At 39.2% G+C, this 18,418-nt stretch overlaps 1 protein-coding gene across 5 annotated transcripts in view; it reads right to left on the bottom strand.

Annotated features, from left to right (window-relative positions):
• Window positions 1-11,397: 11,397 nt before the first annotated feature.
• Window positions 11,398-18,418, bottom strand: part of Ica1l (islet cell autoantigen 1,69kDa-like) — a 102,670-nt gene continuing 95,649 nt past the window's right edge. For all 5 annotated transcript variants that reach the window (XM_005397051.2, XM_005397054.2, XM_005397053.2 and 2 more), the window contains one exon: window positions 11,398-11,584. In XM_005397051.2, coding sequence (XP_005397108.1) covers window positions 11,469-11,584 — 116 coding nt within the window. In that variant the 3' untranslated portion in view covers window positions 11,398-11,468. The remainder of the gene's footprint in view (window positions 11,585-18,418) is intronic.

Here is an 18,418-nt window from a genome sequence, read left to right as displayed (position 1 = left end):
TGGATGGCTGAGTTGCCCCATAGTAGATATCAGCTACATGTGTTTACCCTAGACTTGAAAATATCCACGGGTCGATGGCTATCTTTCATCATGGGAGTTTTAGGAGTCTGGGATAGTTCAGGAGCTCTATTTTTCCTTATCTGAATATTAACTGTGGCTAGAGAAAAATTCTTCCTCTGGTCCCTGTCCTGAAGAGTCTCTTACTGGCCATTGAGACACATTAAAACTGGCAGTAAGCTTTAAAATCATGGATGCACTTTGTAGCTGTTCTATAAAATTTTGAAGTTTAATCATCTCCTTGTAGATGAAATATTTACCACGATAGCTCAGATGCACTAGAAGCGGGCAACTGTCCACAAACCCAGCATGCATCTTTGTTAATATTTCTGGCATAGATAGTGAGACTAATAACCAAAACTTCTTATGGCTGTAAGTTATTAGTACAGCTAGAGACTGCTAGCAGGGATTGCTATAGTACTTGGAGCCCCCCTTTTATACTTAGCCTAGCTTCTAACCTCTTTCTCATAAAATTTTGGTTATATTTTCCTGCTGGGTGTTTAAAACCAACTTAAAGCGAGACTTGTATTAATCAAAATTAATCTCTCTCATTGTCTATGAGAGACTTAAATTGACCTTGAAAATACATATATTTTTCAAGGTTATTTTAGTCTCCTCAGGTATTACTTTGGGGCCATGTGCAGAGCCTCTTAGCTTTTCTAGTTATTTTCTTCTACCAGTTGTGTCATCTTCCAGTATGGGGCACAGTGTTTGCTTGACCATATGGCTTCTCTTGGAAGTATGGGGACATTCTCCTCTTTAGTGACGCTTCTTTTAGAAGAATGTACATTCATTTACTCCTGTCCTTTGGGGTCTAAAAATCTCCCTGCTCAGGAGGTTAAGTAACTCAGCAGAGTTGTAGGCTCCTTTACAGGGGTGCCATTTCATCTTGAGTCCTGGCTGACCTTGGAGGGTAAGAGGTAAAATATTGGCTGTTCTCTTAGCTCAGTTGCCCTCACCTTTTCAAGCTTTGGTTTCCAAGCTTCAGTTGTTAAACTGACCCAGAAGATCAGTTATACCGGTGTTAAAGTGGGAGCAGTAGGTTTAACTATCATAATCTTATATGGATATGAAGCATTTTGAAATGTAAAGTATGGCCAGAGAACTATTATTTCTTTTACCAATCATGGTTGTAATCTTAGAAATTTGACTTAGAAGTCAGATTTCTGTAGCATAGGCTCCAGAAACATAAAGTTTTACAAGAGAAATTTAAAATCAAGAGCAAACATAGCATCTTAGCATAACAATTATGATGACATCATACTGGAATTATCAGGTTCTTGTTATTATCTCTAAAACATTTAAATTTTCATTTTAGTGTAAAGTAACTTTTTAATTGTTTATCTAATTATGAAATATTAAATGACATAAACTCTAATCTAAATATGTTACTTTTTTTAACAAAGTGCCTTTAAAAGTAGAAAGCACTTATTTACAGATGTACTTTATAGTTCGCTGGTATACAGTCTTTAATCTTCAGAGCAACATTACCTGGACTGCAATTGCTTAGGTACATTTAACTATCATAACACAATCACATAATAATCATGTAAGCACATACCTTAAAAAGTCTATTATTATAAATAACTTTAGTCTGGAGGTCATCAGTAAAAAGTTTTCTAAACTCTACATCCAGAGGGCCTATACCCTTGGGAAACACAAATGAATTCAACATACCACAAGGTTAGCAATAATTAGCATCACAGTTATATAGAAATATTTTCATATATTCAATTAGTTTTTATTTTTAAGGTAAAATTTACATTCTTTTAACAGGTCTACATAGTGTGTACATGTCTTATAAGTTTAGGAAATAGTGTTAGTGACTGCAAAAGATATATTATTCAATACATATATGTTTCATATGGTAACAAAATGCTTGTTTAATCAAAGCCAATAGATGTAGATCAAATTTTAAATGACAGGACCAAATCTAAAGAGGTGCCAAAATTTTGATCATTTTATTTGTCTTAAATTCTAGATGTAATGTACATTGTATAAAAGAGCACTTATTGTTACTTTGCTTGTATTGAACTTAGTTTTAAAGTTTGTTTTTATAGCATATTTTGTCTTTAGATATATATACATCTCTAACCTCAGATATTTAGGCTGTGTTATAATCTAAGATATAGCTGTTCATGTAACCAGTCATAACCGGAACACTGAAACTATTTTATATGTCAACATTTAAATAATTTGTAGCTCTTAAAACTCACTTTTTTAAGTAATCAAAAGCCTCACAATGGAAAACATAGGAAATTATCTTAGCAATCTATAACAGCTTTGTTTTTAATCTAGTTTTATAAGTTTAACCAAGAACATCTTAATGTCTTAAGAAAACTGTGTTGCTTTAGACACAGGAAACTTTTAAACTCATAATTATAGCCAGCTTAATTATATATCACAATAATTTACTTAATAACGTTTGTTTGGGTGTGCCACAGTAAGACTCCGGGAAAAACCAGAAAAGTCACCCATCCGTGGAGAAAAATAAATAAAGTGATTCAGGTAGCTGCTTTTTCAGTCCCAGAAGGGAGGGTTGTCTGGCCGTTCCCCAAGTCCAAGAGGTGTTTACTTATCTTAACAATTACTCTGGATCATTTGTGAAAACAAAATCACAGCAGTTAGCACTTTTAAACTATACACATTATCTTTAACCAAGGAAAATACTCTTAAATTATTACACATAGACAACAATATACATTGAAACTATAAAACCAGTTTTTTAGATAAATATTATCTTGATTGGCTAACAACCTGGATAGAAACATGTTACCAAACTTTAAAGACTTCTTTACCTTTCTCTTATTAACTAATTTATACTACCTTGCCGCTAAGTCATATGAAAAATAAACATTTGGAGTAATAGCCTGAGTGTCTATTTATCTATAAACGAAGTTAAGTAGAATTTTTGGAGGATAATATATACCTGAAAGTTAGCACACAGAAACATACATATTAACCTAAGTTATACATAACCTTTGTGTTAGCAGACTTCAAGGCTTTTAATCGCAAGTCCATGCCTCAGGCTTATTAGTTCTCGTCTAATAATGTTTTAAGTCAAGTTTGGCTGGCTACCCCAAACAACCTCAGTAACTGTTTTGTACGGAAAGCCCCCAAAAGAGCCAGAAGTTTACAAGGGCAAAAATAAAAACAAATTAATTGATAATGAGCTCAAAATATCTTTAATGAAGCAACTGCAGGTACCATAACCAGTTATTAAAACAGATTATTAGGCAAACAGACAAGATAGCATAAATAACCCATAAATCAATTATATTTAATCAGAGTCCACTCTTAGATGCATGGGCCATGTTGAATTATAATAATCATTTTTATAGCTGTCGGTTTTGTAACCATAACAGACTAGTCAGTTTTTCTAGCAGTTATCAATTATCTCTCCTTTTTTCTTAGGTAAGTCATAACAGTATTTCCTTTAATACTTTAAGCTACTCTGAGTACCTTTCCTATTAGCTACCACTATAGGCTACAACCAAGAGTCAGAGGGGAGAAAAGAAGACCTGTAATTACTAGGTAAGATCTTTATTATTTTCTTTCCTTATTAAATATAAAGCATTTGGAGGTCTTTTTAGTCTAATTTATATTTGGAGAAAAATCAACCTTTTAAAGTCCTCTATCTTAAATCAGTTCCAAGTTCCTAAAATATAACCTAAAGGTGACATTTTGGGATAGACATTGAGTTAGCCATAGTCATATAACGTGTGCTACCTATATACCTTTAGTTTCCCTGTGTACTTCTGAAAAGAGATTAAAAAAGAAAAAAGAAGAAATGGTGCTGCCTGAGCCACCTGGCTCGTCCTGGGGTCACACTGTGCACAGTGTGCCCCAGCCTGGGTCAGGCTACATACGCAACCTGCGCGAACAGGGTTGCCCTGCATCGCCGTGCCCCCAAACCAGAGTCAGGCTGAGTGTGCAGCCCTCCTACTGCAGGGTTATTCTGCACTTGCAGCCTGCCCTGCTTTCCAGAATCAGAACTACCCAAGAGGCCGCTCTGTCCTGTTTCCCCGGGGTTACAGCCACACTCAGTTGGCAGCTCTGCCGTTTTCTGCCACTGACCAGTCCAGGTGTCCTTGCTAGTAATGCAGAAATCTACTGCTCATGTCCAGAACAAGCATCCTTGTTCCTGACACATAGCTATTCCAATCTTTTTTTTTTTTTTGGTTTTTCTCCGGTACCGGGAACCGAACTCACGACCTTGCGCATGCCAGGCAGGCACTTTTGCTGCTGAGCTAAACCCCCAGCCCCTCCAATCTTTATTAATAGATCAGGAAAGCAGGAAAATGAGTTAGACACAAGAGCTGGATTTTACTAAAAAACTTACTCCAAGGATCTTTGTATCTAGGGACCTGTAGCACTCACAAGGAACTCACGGAGAGTTGAAAAATATGGAACTGTCACTTAGCAACCATAGATCACATGTTAGAGAAAACAGAGGTCATGTGCTTCCTCTCCCTCTTCTACCAGTTTTCTTATAGATGAAAGCCAGAGTGGGTGGGAAGGGACAAAAGAATTTGGGCTTTCTTAGAAGAGAGAGGAGGAAAGAAAAAAGCAAACCACAGGGCTCCTCAGTTCAAGACCTTAGATTTCACCAGGTCCCATGGATAATATCAGTTATCACCTGAATGACCACTTGAATCTGCATGGCTTAGAACGTGTTCCCAACCACCCAAAGATGTGAACTGTGGCATCAGATGGATGGAGCCTCTGGCAAAGTCCTGAAAGTTACAGTCTTCTTAAAAGTATGGTTTTTAGTTATGGTTTCCCATCGCCTTTCTATGCATCTTATATTCCTTCGATCCTACCTCATCTGTACAGTAGAGTTGGTCAAATGAACCCAATGGAGACTGATAAAAGCAGGGATGTGAAATACTTTTAGTGTCCTTTTTGTAGCATTTTCTTGCACATCAAATATCTGTTGTTTTTTTTTTTTTCCCTTGCTAAGATCCATTTTTAAAATATAGTTTTAGAACTTCTGGTAGAACACAGTATGACCAAACCAAGAACATTTGTATATCTCTTTGGTTTAGTGTTTGGGACTTGAAATAAATGAATCCAACCAACTTTTAAAAAAAGGATAGAAAACAAGTATATTCATTCACAGGAGGGTAATGCCATGTATATAAAACTTGTTAAATAGATATTTACATCTGCACCAGGTTGTAATCTAAAACTCTTTTGTTTTGTGGTACTGGGGATTGAACCCAGGGCCTTCACGCCAAGCTACATACCCAGATTTTATTTTTTATGTTGAGACGGTGTCTCATTAAGTTGCCCAAGAGAGACTGGAACTTGGGATCTCCTTGTCTCAATCTCCCAGAGTGCTGGGATTACAGGAGTGTGTCATCATGCCTGACATGTGAATTTTATTTCTTACAAAGGGTTGTACTTGTGAGAATTTTTGCTCTGGATACAACGTTTGTGTACGTCTTTGGGTTAATCTGGTACCTTAAAAGTAGAGATGAGACTGCAGTCTTCAGGCATTGTTTCCATTTCCCTTTAATTAGTAACTGCATATTGCAAGTTTTGCTAAAACACACATGTGCACAGAATCCTTGTCTTTCAACACTGTCCGTCTTCCTCAAACTAAGAGTTAACCTCTCCACAGATAGTGGTTTTGCTCAGTAGTGGCTCAGGCCTGCTGGATCATATTCTGCAGATTATCACGGAGGCTGTGGGTTAGAAACTCTGAGGATAAATGTTTGTCTTGGCCCTAGGCCTTAAGCAACTGTTCTTGAAATCATTCAGTTGACTCAGGGAGAACCAGAAAGTCCTAGATTTAGAACCACAATTTGAGTATTAGTTGTGGCTCTGCTTCTTAATGATCATGGAATTGGGGGCCCAAAATAAATCTTTTTGAGCCTCAGTTTTATTATATGATAAAGAAAATGCTGACAATAGTGCTGTCCTTACATGGAATAGTAAATATGAAAATAACTTACAAAGCTATAAGCAAACATTTGTTATCTACTTACATATTTTGTCAGGTATGTTAGTCCATAAGAATGCCAAGAGTTTTTGGTCATGGAAGTGGTACCATAAAATTCACTTCAGATTGTAAAGTATAATATAGTTGAGATATTGAGAGATCATAATATTGGTCATTCTTACTTTTTGTTGTTGTTGTTTTGAGACAGGGTCTCATTGTGTACTTCAGGCTGGCCTTGAACTCACTATGTAGCCCCGGCTGGCTTAGAACTCTCGATGATCCTTCTGCCTCAGCCTCCTGAGTGCTGGGATTACAGGTGTGCACCACCACCCTCAGCTAGTATTGCTTACTTAATAGCTTATAGATGCCAAGTGGTTTACACGGTACTTTTACCCTAAACTTTGCTATAACCCTATGAAGCCAGGGAGTTCTACTTTTTACTGTCTCAAAGGTAACAGAATTAGAATGAGATTAATTTATCCACAGTGATACATCTTGGAAATGTGAAAGTCTGATTTTGGACCAAGTCTGACTCCAGAGCTCATGCTTAAACCACTAACCCTTGCTGCTCTTTGTCCTGTACCAGGGACACTGATAAGTACAGGGCTTAGTGTTGCTGCAGACTGCAGCTCACTGGGCCACTCTGCCTCGTTTGTTCCCCCTGTGGTCCTGTTCATTACTACAGATGCTGGCAGCTGGGGTCAGAGGGCCAACGAGAGGGCTGTTTAGATGCCAATTCCTGGCCAAAGGAGTTAGTAACACAAATCCCCAACCTGATTTTTAATGTTACTGAAACTGCAGAAATTAGAAATGTTTTTATCTGGCAAGTACATGCAGGGACTGACTTCAATTGGTGGTGGAATTTTTTTCCTTTTTGGGGGGAACTTTTTTCTCTCTTTTGGTAGTGCTTGCGATCAAACCCAGGGCCTTACGCATGCTAGCAAGGGCTCTACCACTGAGCCTCGCCCCAGCCCCACAAAGGTAACTCTTAACTCTCAGCTGGGTTTATCCATTTTAGGGAGAAAAGGCAATAAAATCAAATCACCCAGACCACAGTGCAACTGTGTGCCTAAAACAAAAACCAAAATACATAATGTGAGTAGTGGTCGCCCGGCACGGTGAGGCTGATTTTCTCTAGAGGACATTACTGTGAAACGGGACAAACAGAACATGGCTTCTTTGGGTGGTGGGCAGTGAGGTCTGCTCACCAGAGGAGACAGGAGAGATATGAGGCAAAACTATGCATCATCTTCACAGGTGCAAGAGAGGTGGTCAATGTGCTGCGCACAGGAGGGCCACAGGGGGCACACCAGTGAGTGAGGACTGAGCTCGGGCCCAGGGCCGTGCCAGAGGGCAGGGGCACACAGCAAAGGAGGGGCTTCAGTGGTGCATCTGTGGGCTTCTAGGCATGGTCAGGGCAGTAGAGGGAATGGCTTCTGGAAGCGGCCACCTGTGCCATCACACTGGTTGCCTGCACCAGGAGCTCACAGCCCGTCTGGGTGGATGTTGAAGCTGCAGGAAAAGAAGTTTTAAAATGTGCACAACAAATGTGAAAATGTGAACTTCAAAATCTTACCTACAAACACCAATTCGAACTTTTATTTCATTTTATATTTACTTTGTGGCCAGTGACTGATTTACTTAGACCATGAGTGAGTATGTCTTGACTTTAATCCAAGTTCAGGGCTGGGTATGCAGCTGAGTAGGAGTGCGTGCCTAGATGCGTGTGGCCCTGGGTTCGATCCCCAGCACATACCAAAAACTGTCAAGGACACTGGAGGTTTTCTTTTTGTCTTACTGTTTTTTGAGATAGGGTCTCACTACATAGTTCAGGCTGGCCTTGAGTTTGGAATCCTGCCTCAGCAGCCCAGAGAGGTGGGAGTACAATGCTTCCTTCTTCGAGGACAGTTTTTACTGAGCTCTTTTACTCTTTGAAACGGTACATCGGAGAAGGAAGACGATATCTTATGTCATACCTCTGCCTGTGACTCACTCTAACCAACCGTTTCTCCCCAGCCTATTCTATGGATAATTTTTACTTTTTGGATGGCTTTCTTTCTCGCCTTCTTTCCTTTCCTTCCTTTCTTCCTTTTTTTCTTTCTGACAGGGCGTCTCACTATGTAGGTCAGGTTGGCCTTGAACTCCTGGTGATCCTCTTGCCTCAGCCTTCCTAATGCTGGGGTTCCAGCTGTGCACCACCATGCCTGGCATTTGCCATATTTAAACTCCTTACTGTTGTATGTTTTAAATGTATTACATTCAGTGCTACTGGATTCACTCATATTTTAAGGTTTTGTTTCCTAGAAGACAGAAATAACTGCATCAGTTTTGGCTCTCTTTATTTCTGCCTTCAACGAATGAAGTTAAATACTATGGCTTATATTTCACTAGTTATTATTTCTAGGCTCAAAAATTTGATATTTGATAGTTTCTAAAAGTATTTATACAGAGAACATACATTCACTTATTTCCCATACCTTAGTTGTACTCTTCTGTATTAGTCAGTCTCACAAGCATATTAATTACCCTGGTTTTATTTTATTCTTAACTGTCTTAATCAACTTCATTTACATTCTTAGTATTATCTGAGGTAAAATCTAAGTTTTTAAAACAGGGAAATGATATTTGGATTTGTATTAAATCTTTTAGGAAACAAACTTTTGTTTTATGCTTGCAGTCTTAATTTAAAAGGCAGAAAAAGAGCACATCTAAACTGCCTTTGTTCAAATGCTCTAAGACCTATACATTTCTAGATGAGCTATAAAGACAGTTATGTGAAATAAATACCCATAGTTGAAATACACTTCTTTTTTAGTGTGGAAATATTGAAATGTATTTTGTTGATATATATTATGGTTTTTTCTAATCATAGCTGAGCTGTGTTCTCAAGTTAAAGATTTCAAAATATCCGAAGTTACACTGATCTGATGGTCCACCCTGGCATTCCTGCCTCTCCTAGAAAGTAAGTGTAGGAAGAGTGGGTGACACTTAGCCAGGCTGGGGTGCACCAGCCTTCAGTGCATTCTTATCTGGAATAAAAAAAGGTAGAAGATAGGTGTTTTCCCTCATTTACTGTAAAAATATCCTTTTTGGAAGCATTTTTCAGCCTATACTTATTTCAGGATAATTTATTATTTCTGAATAGGTGCTCTAGACAGTTACTGCTGCTTTTGTTAAATGCTTATGCTGCCTTCCCTTTCACCCCTTATGAGTGTGCTATTGGTTTCTTATAAAAGCAGTGTTGGCATAATATAGCAGAATATCCTTCTCATCCCAATTAATGATTGAGCCTCAAATAACTAATGTTGACAAGATAACCTTCATTTCATAAATTACCAACAAGCTCTTGAAAAATGGAACTGTTGTTAGGCTTGAAGGTCTTGGTGAGGCAGTAACACTGTTTCTGGGTTCAGTAGGAAAATACCTACTCTGGTGAAAGAGCAAGCTAAAAATCCTCCATATGTTTCAATTTGGTGTAACTTTTGCTCCTGAAACACTGAATATTTTACCCTTTCACAGTCACAGTCTGGGGTTCAGGTCCCTGTTGTGTAGATCCCTGGTATTTCTACTCATCGAAGTGTCTTGAGTTTACACCATAGAACAGATGCATCCGTACAGGAACACGGTGGAGAAGGAAGTCTCTGTGAATGAACATGTTAGGAAGAAAGGCTACCTAAACTAAATAAATAAATACATACAAAAACCTAAGACATAAAGTTATCTTTTGAGGCACTCAAAGTAGAGAGCACTAGAGTCCCGGTGATTCATTAGCATTGGTGATTAAATCTTGGTAGAACAATGAAATATTGCATTCTGGAAAAGTTCACTGAATTAAAAAGAAAGAGGAAAGAATGTATCTGAAGAGATAATAACAGCTCATTAAAACCAAGGTAAAAATATGAATAATGCTGTGAAAGGATAGTAAAAGAAGACTTTATAACCTTTCCCTAAGGCCTCTTTTCTGCCCTCAGACGAGGTAATCCCCGTACCTGTGCTGGAGCATCCTGGGCGCTAACACTGCAGTTCGGCCAGACTGCTTCGGATTGAGGTGGGCTGCAGCCTGTTTACCTGCTCCAGCCCCAGAAGTGTTTACTGTACACAGTGACTTGGAGAGCACAAGCAGTTCTGTGAGTCTCCTCAGAAGCCAGGAGCACATGCAAACTACTGTGAATAACTTGATTGTTTTCTTATGGAGTTGCAATGTACTGGAAGACAAAAAACACTTAGAAAACTGCCTTAAAACTAACAGGTGGACAAGAAAAAAAAAAGCCCACAAAGTTAAATAATTGATGTATGTGGACAGCAGTTGTGTTTTTATCAGCTTTCACCAGCTTCCATCAAAAAGCCTTCCCTCCAAAACACAGGTTTTAAGTGTGATACTTTTTACCCAGTAATCAAAGCGCCTCAGCTGATGTTACCCATGGAAAGGATAAGTGGAAAAATAAGATATTCCCTGTTGATCACACAGATTTTCTGTATCTCTGTGAGAAAGTATTCTATTATGTATTGCTAAGAAGTATGGGGTAAACAGTTACGTACAATTCTAAGATGTTTAGAATTGTCTTCCCTCATTCAGATAGAAGCTTCTAGGTATTTTTGGGAATATTACTGCCTGCTGGTTAGTGAACTGCTCCTCCATTTTGTTTTCAGAGAGAATATGAATACTGCATATTACTGTAGTAATGTGTGAAAAACCAGGTTCAAAGATACTTGGCAGGTGTCTTGAATATTTTATACATTCTTGTGGTTTAGAAGATGGGAAGGTAGATTGTCTTCCATTTCCTCAGGGGACAGGCTTGGAAAATCAAACACCCCACTACTTCCCTCATGAGCATTTAATAATGGAATTAAAAGTGTCCATGATTTCATATGAATGAAAGGTACAGTAACTTGATAGTCTGCCCTCCAAATGGAGAAAACTATAAGTTTCTCTAATTAAAGCAGCTTGAGTTCTCAAACCTTACTCTATCTTTCTAACTAAAATTAAAGCTGGTCTAGTTCTAGAGCTATTTTCCATAACAAAAAATCCCCCCTGCAATGTTTTATTTAAAAAAACAACCCCAAACTACAACTAAATGTACATGCTGTCCTTTATCCACATACAGAATGCTTATAGCCAGGAAGGTTAACTTAAATATAAACTACTTTCCAAAGAAATAAGCCTAACTCCTTATTGACAGAATTATTCTTGTTATTTGAGACAAATTTTGGTATTGAAATATAGCCAACTCAGTGGTTTCTATAATTTTCCACACAGTATCAACAACTGCAAATTTAATATTAAAAATACATGTAATCTGTCCAAATGTTGTCCTTACCATCTGTCTAAGGTTGGTTGATAGGTATGAGATTTGCAAACATCACGCTTTTTGTGTGTGGATTACAACATAAACTAATTTCCACAAAGGCAATATATTGTGAAACTGATGTCTCAAAGCCCCTGTGATGACATTTATAACTTCATTCAAGCATTAAGAAGTTCATCATCTGAGTGTCCGATGGCATCTGGGTTTGAAAGTGGATCCAAGTCTGCAAATAGACTGAACCAGGCTGACATGTCTTGGTTACCACTCTTAGAGGCTGTTAAAAAAGAAACACATTAAAAAAGTTTAGCTTTTTAAATTACATTTTGTACCACTTTTATAATTTTGAAGCAGATGCTTCTTTTGAATAAAAAATGACAATAATTAATTATATCCCTAGAAGAACAGTTTTGAATAGTTAATGCAGTTCCCCTGTAGTTTGCTAATGTGCCTATAATTAAGCAATTTCAGGCTTCTCTAAGAAAGGACAAATTAAAAATGAAAGGGCAAGCAGTGAGTAGTATGGTCATCTTAGAAACATTTAATTTTTTTTTTTGAGACAGGGTCTCCGTATGCAGTTCAGGCTGGCCTTGAGCCAACTTTGTAGTCCAGGCTAGTCTTGAACTCTCAAAGATCCTCCTGCCTCAGCCTCCCGAGTGCTGGGATTACAGGTGTGCGCCACTACGCCCGGCGATGAAACATTTAATTTTAAGATAATTTATAGAAGGCTCTTAGATAAGGTTTATAGTTAAAAAGAACTTCTGTTCCCAGCAAGTAAGAGATTACATTTTTAATAAATGTAAATAGCACTGGGTTTATAAAAGTAATATTACAAAAATAATAGACAATTGTACTATATTAACATGCTCAACAGTTGTCATTTAGGTTTACAGTTGTTTCCTTTGTTTTTTCCATGTTCTTTTTAAAATATTTTGATATACGTAATATTTTAGAGTGCACTGTGTCTCAGATCCAACCTTCTAATCAGACCACTTTCATCTCCCTGTGGAGAATGGAAACTTTTATACATCAATAGTGATAAGTTTCACCATAGCCAATATTCGAGGATGTACGTTTAGGCTGAGGGCTAGGACATAACCACGCACAGCGGCATAGACAGTTGGTCATATTATAAGGCCAGGTAGGCTTCTAAAGACCAAGGGGTCCACAAAGCAGTGTGCAGACCCACAGGACAACCTAACATCTGTGTATGAGACGAGCCTCCATGGGCAGAGGCCAGAAAGCAGTCCCACTCTGAGGAATCAAGGCAGTTTAACTCTCTTGGACAAACAGGGTTGACCCTGCCTGGTCCAGAGAGCTGAGGTTTGGGATCCTCAGCCTCAAAGACCAGGACAGAGTGACACACTTGTCCATTTCTCTTCCTGAGCTCCCCAGGGTAGTGTCCATGATAACTGTGTAAGTTATGGCTTTAAGTTGTAGGCACACAACCTGCTAATGACTGATACTGGGCAAGACATCAAGGACTGAACACCGAGGACACTGACGCTCAGGGCTCCTCTTTGCTCATTTGTGTAGTAGCCATGTGATTTATCATTAAAGCAGGGTACTGGAGAGTAAGCAGAAGGCTATATATAATTAAGCTGGAAGAATAGGTCTCAGCCTGGACTGGTGGTCACTACAATAATACCTGTCCTCCCTCATGCAACTGTGGAGGGGTTCTGCTGAGTCTGTAAAATTATACAGCATTATAAAACAAGGGATGGTTTTGTATTCATTAGTATCAGTGGAAAATGAAGGTGTCTTAGCTCCTTTCCCAATGCTGGGACACAATACCTAACACCCACCCATAACTTAAAGGTGGAGAAGTTTACAGTATTTGGCTCAGTGGGTTCAGTCCAAAGCTATCTGGCTCCAAGACAGAAATGCACAGTAAGAGGACATGGGGGAAGAAAGCTGCTCACCCCATGGCACCAGGAATCAGCAAGGAGGCAGAGAAGGAGACACCCCCTTCCAGGTCAAGGCCCCAGTGACCTGCATCTCTGACCAGACCCCACCTGCTCACAGCACACTCAGCTATGATCTCAGCGGTACACAGAGGCCAGCAGTCCTCCCATCCAGTCACCTTCCAGAAGTCTAACAGCTGAACACAAGAGACTTCTGAGGACTTGCTAGATCTAAACTATAACAAAAGGTCTGTTATATTTTTTAAAGTGGGCTCTTACATGCACTATTATTGCTTCCAGAGATTCTTATAGGATGGCAAATAGAAAATGAATTAGAATATACATATGGAAAAAGGAGTCCAAATAACTGTAATTTTCATAAATAAAATGCATCCAAAAACAGTATCAGCATCCAGAACCAGAAAATGAAGACCCCAAGAGCTTCCTGTGATATCTACCCCGTCACTACACACTGTCCAACCACTGGAAACACTGGCAATGTCTCATTCTGGGCCATTCGATGAGATTCTTGATGTGTATTTGGTACTAAAGTTACTTGATCAGAGGTGTGTATGTATGTTCAGTTTGAGGAGACACTGCAAAAATGATTTCCATGTTCATGAAGGGGCTGTAATTGGTATGTTTGCTGCTGGGGGCCTCTGACTGAATTCAGTCCTCCTGCTGCTGCCAGCTTGAATCACATATACATGCATGACTAGCTGAAAACAGTGGGTGCCACTACAGCCCCCAAAAGAGCTGAATGCGTAATGATGTTTTTTACACTGCATAAATCAGTCACCTTTCTGCATAAAATATTTTAAAGAAATTCATGAATATAAATTTAATTTAATGAAATAAATTTGTTAATTACGGTAATAATTTTTAACTGGTATGAATAGTATTAATACTTACATTTGGGCAGTAATTATTCAAATTCAGGTAAAAAATTAGATTCAATCCATTTATAGACTTTTTATTAATTTTACAAGTAAAAAGGCCAGTAAAAGTGATTAGATCTGTTTGTCCCATCAGTAGAACAAGCTGCCCAATGGGACAATAGTGCATGTACAACCAGTGGTTCAAGCTGGCGGGAATGTGCTAATACAAGTAGTGTATGAAATTCTAGTTTTTCCACATCCTTGCAAATAGAAGTTTTTTCTCATTTTAACAGTGATATAGGGCTATAATCCTAGCACTTGGGAGGCTGAGGCAGGAGGATCATTGTGAGTTCAAGGGTTAGCTTGAACTACATAATGAGATCCTGTTTCAAATAAACAAACAGAAATATTTCCTGAGTAATGAATAAGGACACTTGATGAATATATAAGTTATTAAAAATTTCAACTATTATTAAAACCTTCAGGGATAATGATGTAGTAGAGTACTTGCCTAGCATGCCAAAGGCCCTTGCTTTGATTGCCAGCACAAACAAATAAAACAAACAAATAAAAGGCTTTGTTTTATTGTAGCTTTTTGCTGATAACACCCTGCCTCCTGCCAAAAAAAAAAAAAAAAAAAAAAAAAAAAAAACCAGCCAAAGTGATGATAGGTCAGTAGCACATGTTTCAGTACCCTTGTTTTGTGTTGCTATAGTTTGGATCTTGACTCTCCCCTAAATGCCAGGGCTTGGTCTCCAGCCAATGGCATTATGGGGTAGGCAGTAGGGACCTTAGGTGGGACCTTATGGAAGGAAGTCAAGTCCTTAGGCTGTGTCCTTGAGGGAATATTGGGACTCAGGGCCCTGTGGTCTCTCTTGCTGCTGGGTTGGCATGAGATGAACATGGACCTCAAATTTTCTGGTTTGTTTGTTTGTTTGTCTGAGACAGGGTCTCACTCTGTAATTCAGGCTGGTCTTGAATTCACTACATAGCCAAGGCTGGCCTTGAACTCACAGAAATCTTACCTCAGCCTCCTGAGTGCTAGGATTACAGAGGTGTGCCACCATGCCCAACCAACACCTCACACTTTCCCACTGTGATGGACTATGTGGCCATAAGCCCAGAAGCAAAAGAAACAACTGACCATCAACTGAAACATCTGAGATTGTGAGCCAAAATAAACCTTTCTTTCACATAGTTTATCTCAGGTATTTGTTACAGTGACAGAAAGCTAACACAGTATTCATTTCTAAAATTTACTTAGTCTCTTTTTTAAGGCAGGGTCTTACTGTTTTGTCCAGGCTGGTTTTGAACACTTGGGGTCAAGCAGTTCTGCCTCACCCTCTTGAGTAGCCGGGACTATAGCACTGTCTTGGCTACTTTTCTCTCTTTGCTGGGATAAAATACCTGACACCCAAAATTAAGGAAGAAAAGGTTTATTTAGCTCATAGTTTGTGGAGGTTTCAGCCCATACTCAGCTGGTTCCAAGGCAGAGTGGCACATGGCAGAAGGCAACAGTTCATGATGATAGAAAACAGGAAAAGCAACAAGAGCAAAAGGGAGGAGCAGCAGAGAGCAAGCCTCTTTCCCTCCCTTATATTGTACGTAGTCGGGTATAGCACTCACACCCATAATCCCAAGATTGGACCATGAATCAATCATAAACTTTAAAAGCCCACCCCATGACTGCATGAGGCTTTGGGGGGACATCTAGACACAAACTGTAACAAGCACATACCATTACTTAGCTTATATTGTAGTTTCTATTTTAAATGACTAAGCACAAACTTAATTTCAGCTGAGTTTTTAAAAAAGAAAAACATAAGTAGTATAAATCCTTAAGGGATGGCTGCATTCTGATCTGCTAATGTGACTCTGTGGTTTGCTTGGGATTGATGGATTCTCCTTTTTACTTTAAGTAATAATAAATAAATAAGTGCCGGGTGTGGTGGTACACACCTATAATCCCAGTATTTGGGAGGCTGAGGCGGGGTGGGGGGGCGGGGGAGATCACTGTGAATTTGAGGCCAGCCTGGGCTACAAAGTGAGTCTAAGGCCAGCCTAAACAGCATAGTGAAACCCTGTCTCAAAAAGACACACACATACACACAGTAAACAGGGCACAAGGGAGATGTTTTCTTATAATAGAATGCTAACTTGTAAATGTAGAGGGAAGCAGGGTGTGGTGGTGCTTGCCTATAATCTAAGCACTCTAGAAGGCTGTGGCAGGAGGATTGCAAGTTCAAGCCCAGCCCAAGCAATTTAGCAACTTAGTGAGACCGTCTTAAAGTAACAAAATTTTTCAAAAGGACTTGTGATGTAGCTCAGTGTGAAGTCCCTGGGCTTAGTTCCCAGCACCACAAAAACAAAAAAACAAATGATGCCCCAAGGAAATAGAAAAATCATGATTCAGTGTTTGGGATATAGGGTACTTGCCTAGTATGTGTGAGGCCCTAGGTTTGATGCCCACCACCACAAAATAAAAAGAATTAAACTACCATTCAGCAACAAACATAGTACAGTGGTACCTCAGTTCACGGACTTAATTCTTTCCATGATTCTGGTCACAAACGAAATTGGACTAGAATGAAATAAAATCCAATGGTTAGGTTCAATGTTGACCTTATGGTTCTCATCCAATGTTGTTTGTGATCAGAATTGTGGAAAGAGTTATGTTCGAGTGGTGGCACACGCCTGTAATCTCAGCATTCGGGAGGCTGGGGCAGGAGGATCGTTGTGAGTTCAAGACCAGCCTGGGCTACAAAGTGAGCTCAAGGTCAGCCTGAACTGCAGAGTGAGACCCTGTCTCAAAAAAGACAAAAAAAGAAAAGAAAAAGAGTTATGTTCGTGAACCAATGCACCACTGTACTAAATGTTCTATGAAAGAATTATCAATGAATGCTAAATTAGCGGGTAAAATTTGGACAGAAACAAGCTATTTACATAACTGCAAAATATTTCCCAAAAGATACTTATGAATTATAGAGGAAAAAATACAATAGAAATATTTTTGTAGACAAAAACCTAACAGATACCACCTTAAAGAAGTACGGTGGGGGATATAGTGCAGCGGCACTTCCTGCCTGGCAAGTGCGAGGCTCTGAGTTTGATTCCCAGTACCTGCCCCCCCCACAAAAAAAATCATACACAAGTGGTAAAAGTTAAATTACCAGCAGTGGAACATAATATACATCAGATACCTCCCGCTGTAAGTTACTAAGAAGGTAAGATGCCATTCCTGTGCTGCTAGTCCTGCAAAATGTATAACCTTCACTTAATTATGAAAAAATAATCACATAAAGCCAATTCAAGGAATATCTGACAGAATAAAGGACACTGCAGAAAATGTTAAGGTCATGAAAAGATTGAACAGCTTTCTAGAATCTGAAAGACCAAGGAGTCCTCACCCCACCCTGCCCCCATTCACTGACCCCAAGGGCCTGTGTGCAGCAGTCCCAGCACTGGACTCAGTGGATAGGTGCGGAGCCAGCTGCAGGTTGACACACAGTTGTGTCCTGTGAGGCAAAGGAAGCTTCCTCTGGCTGAGGCAGAGTAGATGGCATTTTAGAAATTTTGAATTTGTGTGAAAGAATAAATTTACTCTTAAATGAAGAGAACAATCCAGTTTTGATAATACAGCCAGAATATCCGTGTCTGACCCAAGCTGGCTAACAGGCAAAGGAACAGTAAAAAGTCCCTTGGAGAGGAAGAAAGGCATCCACAGAGACTGAGAAGGTGATGACCTCTAAGTTAGATTCAAAGTAAAAGACTTATCAGCGGGTGACAGGAGTAAGTTTAAATTCTCGATGGAAAGGCAGCATCTCATTTTTGAAGAGATGATGAAGACCCTCAGAAATAACATAAGATAGATTTTAGAAGGCAAAAGCACAGTACTGAAGTGAAAAATTCAAAGAACTCCAGTAAGCAGGAAGGAGTGGCAGGAAGTAAAAGACTCAGCCTCACCAAAAACAGAGCTGGTGGAGGAAAGAGAAAAAGAAAACTAAATATATGAGCATATTGAAAACTTAGCCAATAAAGAAAAGAAGTAGATGAGCTGAGTAGCAAATTAGACAAAGCTAAGAAGTATAATGTAGGCCAAGCTAAGAAATTATCCCAGAACATGTCCCAAATTACAAGGCCATGGAATGCATGGAAGGAGCATCATGCAATAAAGTTAACAGATGGAGAAATCAGTGTCCACGTAAAAGCTCTAGAAAGAGAGGACAGACAGAACAGAGAGCATGAGCCGGTGAAAGAAATAGGGGAAAGGCGGGTGTGGTGATGCATGCCTGTAATCCCAGCACTCGGGAGGCTGAGGCAGGAGGATCG

The sequence above is a fragment of the Chinchilla lanigera genome, unplaced genomic scaffold, assembly GCF_000276665.1.
Source record: "Chinchilla lanigera isolate Chin_1 unplaced genomic scaffold, ChiLan1.0 scaffold00056, whole genome shotgun sequence".
In the NCBI taxonomy this organism is placed as follows: Eukaryota; Metazoa; Chordata; class Mammalia; order Rodentia; family Chinchillidae; genus Chinchilla; species Chinchilla lanigera.
This window is presented reverse-complemented; position numbering and strand designations above follow the sequence as displayed.